The sequence below is a fragment of the Paramisgurnus dabryanus genome, chromosome 3 (genome assembly GCF_030506205.2).
Source record: "Paramisgurnus dabryanus chromosome 3, PD_genome_1.1, whole genome shotgun sequence".
Lineage (NCBI taxonomy): Eukaryota > Metazoa > Chordata > Actinopteri > Cypriniformes > Cobitidae > Paramisgurnus > Paramisgurnus dabryanus.
The window spans coordinates 52,080,188-52,091,949 of record NC_133339.1 but is presented as its reverse complement, the minus strand read 5'-3'; the positions used below and the strand labels follow the sequence as shown (position 1 = coordinate 52,091,949).

General features: G+C 36.3%; 1 protein-coding gene and 1 long non-coding RNA gene across 2 annotated transcripts; one reads left to right on the top strand and one right to left on the bottom strand.

The window, feature by feature from the left end:
• Positions 1-1,111: 1,111 nt before the first annotated feature.
• LOC141282000 (uncharacterized) lies at positions 1,112-2,674 on the top strand. The gene is made up of 4 exons (XR_012336486.1): positions 1,112-1,576; positions 1,818-1,868; positions 2,167-2,272; positions 2,409-2,674. It is a non-coding gene; the product is annotated as an uncharacterized lncRNA (long non-coding RNA).
• A 2,827-nt stretch (positions 2,675-5,501) lies between these two features.
• Positions 5,502-10,334, bottom strand: otop2 (otopetrin 2). Its single transcript, XM_065263676.2, has 7 exons — positions 10,257-10,334; positions 9,056-9,450; positions 8,152-8,288; positions 7,715-7,773; positions 7,363-7,505; positions 6,399-7,201; positions 5,502-6,022 (listed from the first exon to the last, which is right to left on the bottom strand). The coding sequence occupies exons 1-7, from the start codon at positions 10,298-10,300 to the stop codon at positions 5,852-5,854; spliced, it is 1,752 nt and encodes a 583-aa protein (XP_065119748.1). The 5' UTR covers positions 10,301-10,334; the 3' UTR covers positions 5,502-5,851.
• Between the last annotated feature and the right edge of the window lie 1,428 nt (positions 10,335-11,762).

The window sequence follows — 11,762 nt, the reverse complement described above, 5'->3', positions numbered from 1 at the left end:
AAACGAATATGCTGAATTACCTGTGGAGAATATAGAAAGTAGGCAACTTTGGTGTCCCTTGAGCCCCATCTTGGAAAACTAACATTACTCCAATATTGACTTTGGTCTTCTTATTTTTCCTGTCGCGTTGTCATTTTAAATTCCCTTTTGGCTTCCTTGGCGACGTGTTTTAATGTCCTCGAAAATAGGTCTTCAACAGGCTTTCATATCAAAGCATTATATCGCGGGATCATCACGGTGTGCAGCTGTTGTTGAATCCAAAGGATTCAGTCTACACAGGTCGCATATGCGGGCTGCATACGTCATCAAGCCTGGTTTATTTAAATCAACTGAGCATTACATTCGCAAGTCATAAGCATATTACATCAATTTACAATTAACTAAGAATAATTGTCAGCTTTATAATTGTTAATATTCTGAAATAAGACTGTCTTGATGACGTATACCGCCTACACATGCAGCCTCCGGAGGCTTCAGCTAGCGGCCAGCGTGAGTGTAGAGTGAAAGCGCGAAAGGCGGAGCTTGAATTTCAGGAATGTCCCTCGTCGGCGAATGTATTTCAAAGATGGAGGCACAACATGGATGCGCCAGTCGACCGATTCGACCGTATGCATTTTAAATAGCAGATTCTACACTTACGAGAATACTTTGATTAGTGGGGTGGAAGTAATTACACATGAATGAGCACATACTTTTGAAAGAACACATGGGTTTTTGCTAAGAATTAACTCAATAAAGTACACAGTGGAGCTTTAACGATAAAGAAAGGCTGAAACGGCAACAAAAGTTCAACTATTAAAGTATTTAGCCTCAGTCGAAAGTGGCAACAAGGTATGTTGTGCGTCATGATGCAGAAAATGTGTTTTGTTAAGTTTTAATACATATTGATAAAATGTTTGTGTAAATGATTAATGCTTGAGTGAAAGTGACACTTTGTTTTGTTTATTCCGTGTTCTGCTCTTACGTTGGTTTATGACCTGCAAAGAAACATTAAAAGAGTCATTAAATCATCAGTTCTGGCTGACTTTTTTCGATTGGATGCTACACATAGTAATTTCTTCCTTGCATTTAAAACTAAAAACATATTGTTCATTTATCATTTAATATTTTCTTGTGTTGTGAAACCTTTGGGATGTCTGAATTTAAACTACTTTACTTCAGCTGTTGTTGTTATAGTTTTTCTGCGTTACATTACTTATGACAAGTTAAAAACATGTATATAAATACTCTTTATGTTGTGCTCTTGAGCAAGGTGATTCATCACAAAAGCTGTTCATATCCAATGCACTGTACAAAACATGTAAAACAAGACAATTATGCTAATTTATTCTTTCTATGTTTTAGATTTTATCATCATCAAGCATGGTCTCAAGTGCAGGCAATCCCCACACTTTCACTGCTGTTACTGTACATCAACAGTAATCAGATGTGATAGTTTTATTACACATTTTAAAATGTGTAAAAATCCAGCCTCTGGACACCCTGCCATTGGCTGCAGCACCACCTTCATCCCCAGCATCAGCATCCCCACCTTTATTTCGCCCGGACATTGGAAGATGTCTGTACTGATTTTGAGGTACAGCTTTTTAACTTCTTGCTTGTAAACTTTTTTATATCTTTAGTGGAGTATTAAGAAAGAACAAAGTACACAGTTGTCACAAATAACCCACTTAGGGTCAGCTAAGTAAACCAAGTGCACGTTTTTAACAAAACTATAAACAAACACAAAGACTTAACTTAAAAAAAAACAATCACTAGATGTGACGGCTATTTACTGTATTAATTGTATATCTAATTGTATTGTCTATAATTAACAGGGTGCCCCTCTACAGCTAGGAGGAATTGATTGTGGGGTATTTATGTTGATGGTAAGTGGTCTTATATTTGCTGTACACCTATCTCTGTGTACTAAACACAGCATTTGTTAATATTGTTTTGTTTTTTTGTATGCACTCTATGTTATGACTGTGAGAACACATAAAAAATGAATTATTAAGATTTTCTATGTTATCTTTTACCAGTCTGACACACCTATAATCATGAAGTGGTGGTGCTCAGTTCATGTATGATAACTATACTTATGATAAAACCTGCATTCTTATATATATATATATAAATAAAGCAATGCATGCCTAAAAACATTCTAATGTTTGTCTTCTCCCACAGTCAAGTCCCACAACTACTCACCCAGGAAGTAACAAATGCAGATAACATGAAATTCACTCCACCCGAGTCAGGTGTCATGGAGATCATCCAGACACCAGAAGTAGATGTGTGTAGCGGGAATGTTTATGTACTGATTGACTTGTTTAACTTGTTAATGTGTGTATTAACCTTTCCTGTTTCATGAATTTGTTTATGAGCAGCACATCATTATTAATTATATTATTATTGGAATTCTTATATAGCACACAGGACTCAGCGGTGATGAGAAACATTCAGCTGACCTGTGAGTGGGTAAAGGAGACCACTTGCTGGGAAGATGACCTGCAAAAGATCTAAGGGATGATGCCCTGTTGGCTATGACAATGTTTATAAACACCATGATTTATGAGGGTGAAAGGAATGAAGAAGAAATGCCGACTCCCTTCCCTTTTATATTTTAGAGAAGAGCAGGAGATATATGAGACAAAAAAGTTATCCGTGTGTTTTGTTTACACAACAAAACCCTGTCTTGTGAATCTACTAGTTGGGATAGACTAATGCAACTATTGATTATTGATTGGTTTTGTAAAATACCATTAAATGTTTGTGTGAACTGTAAAGTGATGTGTTCTTCAAATAAATATATAATATTTATTATTGTATCTTATTATACCATTAAAGTGTTTGTGTTCTTGAAATATTCATGATATTATTTTAAATCTTCTTATTATAACATCTTGATTTCTTTTATGTTAGATGCACATTTTGCTAAATTTGGGTTAATAGAAACCAAAAAAACACTTGTAGGACACTGGAGTATAACACTTGTAGGACACCCGAGTATGTGACTATTAAATTACATAATTTATCTTCTACAAAAATGTAGTTGAAGCGAATGCCTCACTAATGTCAAAGCACATCTATCTACTGTGGGAAGTCACATGGTTGATTTTAGACTACTTGTCTGCTTATTCATTAAAAATGGCATAATGCATAGCCTATCACATAAAGATTGAATCTTTTCAAAGTTACAGTCAATATTCCATTTAAATGTGCAATATCATTTTTGCAGCATATGCTTTCACATTTACATACAATAAGGGCAAATTAAGTAACCTAGTCTTATTTATTATTATTATATTTATTTATTTGTTAAATTTATCAGATGATTTGGTAATACAACAAGGTCGTATTAAACATTAGTAAATGCATTAGCTAACATGAAAAAAATGAACATTATTAGGTATTAATTCTTGTTAATGTTAGTTAATGTCAGTACAGTTATTAAGTTCATGCATTAACTAATGTTAACACTTCCACGTTTGATTTTATAAATGTATTAGTAAATGCTGAAATTAACATGAACTAAGATGTATAAATGCTGTAGAAGTATTGTTATTTGATAGTTCATGTTAGCTAATCCATTAACTAATCTAAACAAATACAACCTTATTGTAGTGTTATCGATCATTTAGATTAGTTCACAACCCACAAGTTGCGGTGGACACAAATAAAGAGGGAAGCACAGATAGTAAGCTTTCACATCGGCTACATCTAGTAATGTACATACGGTAGTCATATAGCAGACGCTATGGTTCTCAAATGGGGGTACGCGTACCCCAGGTGTATTTTGGGGTACTGCAGGGGGTACGTGAGAGAAAGTGGAAACTGACATTTAGGAATAAATCAATAAAATCAGTAAATCATGATGATAGTATTTTTATATGACATTAGGGCTACACAAAGATGCATTTAAAAAAATCATTCATTTAAAGCTGTTGATCTTGTCTGGCGCATGCGCTAAAGTTCAGCAGCTTTAGCAACGGAGATACACGGAGTCTGCTCCTGTTTTTATTTTTTACTTAAAGTTAACTTTATTTTGTGGTGTTGCTGTGCGTATATATATTCAAGTAAGTGACATCTGTCAGTGTTGTAAATATGTTTTAGTTTTATTTGGTTAAATGTACATCATTAAAGCTTCCATATTAACCTTGGGAAAGCAGCTGTAATCCACACAAAATTGCCAATTCAAAGGTTTATTTTCAATTTAATATGAATGTCAATCTATTTTAATATATCTTAAAAGCGCATCACGGTGCTTCGACTGACGCACACTCATTTGTAACCTGACACCGCTAACCAGCTGCAGTAGCAGAGGACAGCATATATAATCTTTAATACTGCCATATTCAACTTGTAGCTTGCAGTCTATACTTTGCTATATTGTTACTGCTTACTGTTGTAAGTTTAAACCTTTTGTGTATTAATATATGTTCAGTACTAAGATCATTAACAGTATTTATTGAGACCTATCCAGAATCAGGAGCAGGGTCTGCGCGAAATAATTTAAGTTAGAATAGGTGGCTTCTTAAAAGAAAAACAAACCATAGCCTCAAAAAATACCACCAGTTTCGTGATAAATATTCTAATAAGCAATAAACCTGCTCTGGGCCATCAGATATAAGAACTGTCTCACTCTCATTTCACTGGATTTTATAGCTAAATGTTGTTGTCTGGTTAAGGGGTACAGTACTCGGCTTGAAAAAATCATAAAAAGGGGTACTTCAGCCAAAAAAGTTTGAGAACCACTGACCTAGAGCGACTAGAAATGAGGAAAACAACAACAAAACTATTCATTTTAATATTAAGGAGAACATTATAAGCTGACATAGATACAAAGTTTCAACAGTCTGTAGAAACACATACGTTGTTATGAAGTTTTTATTTCATGCCGTTTGTCACAGAACCGTACTGAGCATGTTGAAAATAATCAGTCATAGTCATGACAGAAAAAGATTAGAGAAAAATAGTGCATTAACTATGTAAGCAGCAACTAGCGCACATTTCCTTACATAGCCTACGGTTGAACTCCCGCTTTATGCCCGCCCACTAGATCCAGTATATATACTACTTTTGAATAACTGGATGGCACACAATTTTGTGCAGATATCACTCAAACAGCACAGTAGCACTGAGATTTTACTCTTCAGTCCTCAAACTGGGAAGATTTCTCCTGAAATGTACAGTTTCAGGTCTCGTTGCATCTCGCCCTGACAGTTTTGGGTTTTGACCTTCCGACTTCTACCACTCTGGCTCTGCAGCGAGCACCCTCTCTGATTATTCGACGTTGAATGGTGTCTGTCTTCGTATTATATTCTGTATTGTTTAACGTGTCGATGACTCTAACCAGAATGTTTTAATTTATTTGTGACAGTATTTAGACAAGATTCTGTTCATGTATTTTAATGTTTGCTTGTATCCTAATTTAATCGGTGGTTTTATCAATAACATGACTTTCAATGTATCGAGTCAATTGGTTCAAACTTCATTTCTCTCCAAAGAATCAAAGCATATCACCATATTCCTTCATTTTATTCGGAGTAAAATCCAGTGATCCATTGAATCTATAAAGGGTACAGCTCTCAGCTTTACTCTCAGAGTATTGTAACAGCGTTAAGCCAAATTTTAATAGATATGTGACATCTTACACATATTTCATAAGATTTCAGTTCATTCAACATGATCCCCACAAGACATCCACAAATTCTCGAACAAACATATACACGACAGTATTGTCGATAAAAAATAAAACTTTTAGCTAAACAAAAATACCCTATAAAAATAAATGTATATATATATAGTATATATAATATTACAAAGTGATGTGCATCATCTGACAGTAAGAGTTCTTGTGTGATCAGTGTATTTATGAGGCAAAGCAGACCTCAAACAAACTGGCCACCGAGTGCATGCGGTAGAAGATCCCAAACGGCATCCCGATATTCACCACAGTTACCCACGTTTGAAACTGATAGATGTCTGATCCGACAGTGTTGTCGAACTGAGGCCGGGCTCCGAACGCCGGTATAATCCACAGCTAAAATACAAACAATAGACAGGATTACAATTTGAAACTTGCGTTAGGCAAAACTAATCCAGACGGAGGCAAACAATACACACAGGACACTTTCGCAATGGAACGAAAGACAATGACACACGCTGCACTGGTAACAAACTTTTGCTTAGAAACAACACAATAAACATAGACGTTTGGACGTGTGCGTATCTTGAACGACAATTATAGAAATTGTGCTGTAGTGTTTAGCACCTCCAACCCGGGTCAAACACACCGTAAAGTCCTGAAGACTTTGTTTAGGATTGGAGCTAAACACTTCAGGACACTGGGCCTCCATGATGTGGGATAGCGTAGGGTCCTTTGTGTTTGTTGAAATCATATAAAGTCAGGTACTTACAATGACATTGCAGAGTAACAAGAAGGCGCAGATCTCCTTTAGGATCCTCCTCTTCCAGGAGAGACGGCTCTGAAACAGTGTCAAGGGGATGGGTAGCGTGTGTGCTGGAACGATAGAGCTGGCCCGTCTTTCCGGGTCTCTCTGAACGACCCTGACGTTAGCGAAGACGGTGGCCGTGTGCGTCTCTTTGAACGGCTTTCGGTGGAGGCCTTTGATGAGGAAGGCGTTCTGTAGACACAGCTGGATCACGGTCATAAGAGACGAGACCAGACTGAGCTTGTTCACGCGTCCTTTGACCCCTGACGCCAGCACAGCCACTATAGTGAAGTAGTTGATGAGGAACTGGCCCAGCGACGCTCCCACCAACAGTCCCACGTCTAGACTCCGCGTAGGGTTCTTCTCAGACACATGCTCCCTCTTATCCAGCTGGAAGATAATACAACCGGACAGAGTCGCTATGGACATCAGTAGGACGGTGACTATGTTGTTGCTGTAATAGATGGTCAGGGCTTCCATCTTCTTGATTGGGTCTCCCTTAGACACGTCCACTTCGTAGACCACAAACGTAGCCAGACCCACCACCAGAATGATGAGTCCGGCCACCGGACCGACCAGAACGTCCCATATGCTGAATTTGAGATGATGGTTGTGGTGTTCGTCCATCTGGCGGCCGATGTTCTTCAACATGACGTAGGTCATCGCCGAGGCAAAGAGGCTGTACTCGATGTTGAAGGGGTACAGGTAATAGTAGGCCTTTTCGAAGACGTCACATACGTTGTGGCTGCATTCGCAGTCACTCATGTCTGAAAGCAAAGGGATAGAAAACATGAATGAAAGGATCCACTTGCGTCCCAACGTCATAAAAACACAATGTCAAATTTCACTGAGATTTTATGGATTTGTTTTAAGTACCCGACCCATACGCCACTAAATCGTGAGAATGAGAAGAAATGCATTTACTGACCTGCTGCTTTCTCTGTCAAGTTGAAGCTGTGAGGGGTGTTAGATGAACCGTTGCTTGGAATAATGGTTTGATGAAGTGACTCCTCTGTCACGGCTGTCATCCAAACCACAAGGTTCGTCGACAACGTCAACATCAGACCACAACTACAAAGAGATTGTAAATATATGACTATACAGTGATACCTGCCCGCCCAATTTCCAAGAAACACAACATGACATACTGGTTTTCTAGCAAATCCTCAGTCTGGCAAACATTTCATTACGCTAAATTTAAAGTGTACACTCAGTCTTCATGACTTAAACAGATCAAAGTAACTCGAGTCAGTCTGATCTAGCATAAGACTCAGACTTACCGTGTGATGCTTTGCTGTAGCTGTACGCAGTCTTTGGCGTGGACCCAGAGAAAATAAGTCTGAAACGTTGACAAGAGTATGTTTAAAATATATATTCAAAAAATAAATAAATAATATTAGATACCAGGCGACACGTTTAAAATTGAAAACTAAACTTTTTAAATCATCCCATTATACATACTGAACAATAATAGTTTGTATCAACAGCAAATGTGTGATAAAAAGCTGAAAACTGAAAAAATTGCGTATTACATTATTATAAATAACAATATTATGTAATAATAAAACACACAATGGTAAAGATCGATTGATCTCAAAAAAATTCCAGTAAATGAATATACATGTTAAACAAATAGATCATATTTAAAAATACTTAAACAAGACTTAAACAATCAAATTTAATTTTCATTAATTTTTTTTAACAAATCAAAACATACCTGCACAATAACAAACACGGCTTGCACAACAGGAAACGCGATCTTCACCGGCGACTCGCACTGTGCATAACCCACATAGTAAACGATCTTAAAAATGTCCATGATAACACTGCAGATGCCAAACAGAACCAGGCCAGCTGATGAAGACACAAGCAGAGTCTTAGACAAACTCAATCTCAATAAAACTTAAGGCCATTTGTCATGAACCAATTTTATAGGGCTGCAACAACTTATCGATAATAATCGTTATTGAAATTCGTTGTCAATGTTTATCAGTCGCTGCTTCTTACCGCATGACCAACTTGTTTAAAAGCAGGACAATGACGAAAGCAAAAGTGCAAAAGAATGCTGGTTAAGAGGTTTCATTTCATCCTAATATATTTGTTTAATTGTTGTTAGGTTGTCATAAAAATTGTTTTGAACCATAAACTAAGCATCTGTTTTAAAGTAAGGGAAAAATCCGGGTTGTTATTACTGTAACAATGCATGTAAATCACTTTCATGTCATAATGGCTTATTTATTTTGTCTAATGTTGAAGATTAAAATGGTTTTATTTATCTGCGGAATTTTTTTACAAATTTTAAAATTTAAAAAACATTTAAAAATGTTTAACTATTTAAAAACTGCCCAAACTTATATTAAAGCTTAAAATATCAAAATTAAAAAGATTATATTTGTTAAACTCTGTAGTAGTGTGTGGATTTTGCACTTTTAAAAGTGTAAATACTTTAATTTAGTGCCTTATTTAGCTATAATAAGTGAAAAATCTAATTGAGTAATATTTATGTTTTTTATTCGATTAGTTTATTCATTTAAAAAAAACATAAAAAAAACAACAATTAATCGATTATGAAAAGAATTGTTAGTTGCAGCCATATTTTAAAGGTACAAATGAAGACTCACCTCTTAGCCAGACGGGTCCGGCGTGGCTGTCTTTGTACAGTACTGCACGATACACCCTCGCTGTATGGGCTTTGTAGTAAACCATCCATATGGTAGTGAGAAGAACGATTAAGATGAGGAAAATCTGTAGGTGCGAAGTTGAAATCTGCGCACCGTTAAAGACGCTACCGCTGACAAAAACAATTCCCAGGAGCAGTACATTTAAACAGATGAATCCAGACAAAAGCCAACCCCAGTTTCGCCTTTTCTCCACCTTTACGGCCCCACCACGGGCACATGCCTGGCTGTCCCCGTTTAGTGTGGTCTCTCCATGCGTTGCCACTTGGATGGTGGATAACTGGCACTCATTGATTTCCAAGTCCTCTTTCCCAGACATGTTGCCTGAGTTCCCAGAGCTGTCCAAGAAAATATACAACTGTAACTTCACAGATGAAACAAGACCTCAAAAACCTCTTAAGTCTAAAGCAAGTGGATGGTCATTCAGAGCAATGATTGTAAATAGTCTAGCTTCCTCAACTGGTATAAATACTCAATCCCGCATGGGTATCCAACCAATCGGATCTCTTCTCATCCGCTTACGTCTTAAGACTGCGTGTAACCCGCATGGTACAGGACCTGCATCCTCAAATCTGACTAGGCAATATTGAGAGATTTCACATTGGCTTGAACTGTATGACAGCCAGCCAATAGCCTCTGGATATATACGGTGAAAACAGAAGGGCTACCTGCACCTCTCTCTCTCTCTCTCTCTCTCTCTCTCTCTCTCTCTCTCTCTCTCTCTCTCTCTCTCTCTCACTCTCTCTCACTCTCTCTCTAGTGATTGTGAAACTCATCAGACACCTTCAGCTCTTAGTCACTGAAAAATGTCTAGCTTTAATTGACTTAAATCATGCCTGTTTTCAAAATACTAAGTCTTTATTTACTTGGCTTATATCACTTTTTAGAATCTTTGAAGTATTGAACCTCACCTGAATTCATTGTAAATGTTTGAATGAACAGAACAATTATACTGGAACGCATTGTCTTAAGATCAAAAGAAACATTATTCTTGCTTATGTCTGCATTTACATTGAATGATTTGCTTTTATCCTAACCAAAATGTCAAAAAACAAAGCACGGTTAAAAATGATCAGCCAACACGATTAGCAGAACTGTATTACTAAGATGCATTTGATCAATAAACAGAAACATGTTGATGTACCATGAATAGGAGGCGCTGGCCTTCTGTGGAGCGTGCCACCTCATGTCTACGGTATATACTGGATTCACTCAATGACACCTGTCAGAAACAACACATACACACACAATTATAACAAAACATGTAAAAAACAAACAAACATTGAAATGGGTATTGTGGTAAACTATCATAAATTTACCAGAATGACTTTACCAGTAAATACAAATATGTGCTGTTCACACACACACAACAATGTATTACGTCTTTTTTACGATATCATTCACACATTTATGACAAAATAACAGTAAACTCTGTCAAACGAGCAGAAGTCTAATCTAAACCAGCTTACTTAGTACTTTGTCTTGTTCTTAGTATGATATCTAAAAATTCTTAAATCAAGATGCCTTTTCTTGGTGAGTAAAATGACCTAAGAAAATAAGTAGTTAAAAATAGTGCCAATGGGGTAATAAATGTTTTCTTGAAATAAGTTGACTTTTTTCTTAAACACTTCAAGAAAGCAATTTTTTGTTTAAAGCACAAATTCATACACTGCATAAAAATTATTTTAAAGAAAAATAATTCTTAGTATTTTTGTCTTGTTTTCAGTAAAAATATCTAAAATGTTGATGCTTTTTCTTGATGAGCAAAATGAATGAGCAAAAAAATCTGCCAATGGGGTAAGCAAAAAATCTTGAACGTTTTTCTTAAACACTAAATTCAAGAAAAATACGCTTACCCCATTGGCAGATTTTTTTTTTTGCTTGTTTTATGCACAAAATCACTTAAATGTTATAATTTTGGTCTAAAAACTAGACTTATTTTCTTTGGTAATTTTGCTCATTAGGAAAAAGCATCTTAATTTAAGAATTTTAGAAAAAAAAATTCTGAAAACAAGACAAAAATACTAAGATTATTTTTTTCTTGAAAAGCATTTTTTGTCTAAACACTACTTATTTTCTTATGTCATTTTGCTCACCAGAAAATACATCTTGATTTAAGAATTTTTTTATATTTGTCACGTCACTGAAAAGACAAAAAGAAAGTATTTTTTTGCAGTGTGTCGGTCTTGTGCAGTACAGATTGGTGGGTTATGATGACTTTCCTGGCAAACGATGAGAGTCGTGCAAAATTGCTTTTGACCAAATGACATTGTTGTATAAAATGACTTCAAACTGAACTGTAGGGAAAAGAGTCGCAATCTTAAGTAATGTCTGAACTGAGAGTGTGTAAAGGATGTAGAGAACTCGGAAAATATAGTAAACAGTTTTAAACAATTTAGGACTTCACGTTTGTTCATTCAAATTCAAGCAGCGCGTGGAGAGAAACTTCCGTAAACAGCGCTAGAGGTGGACGCGTCATCATTAGTGTCTATGTTGTTTCCTAATATGGTCAGAGTAGGCGTGTTCGACTTCATGTGACGCAGAAACAACTGACAGGCTGAAGTACCGTCACTTTACTGTACTGTACAGTACTCTGTCATCTAAATACTTTATTACAAATAAAGTTAAGGATCTATTATGTAAATTACTT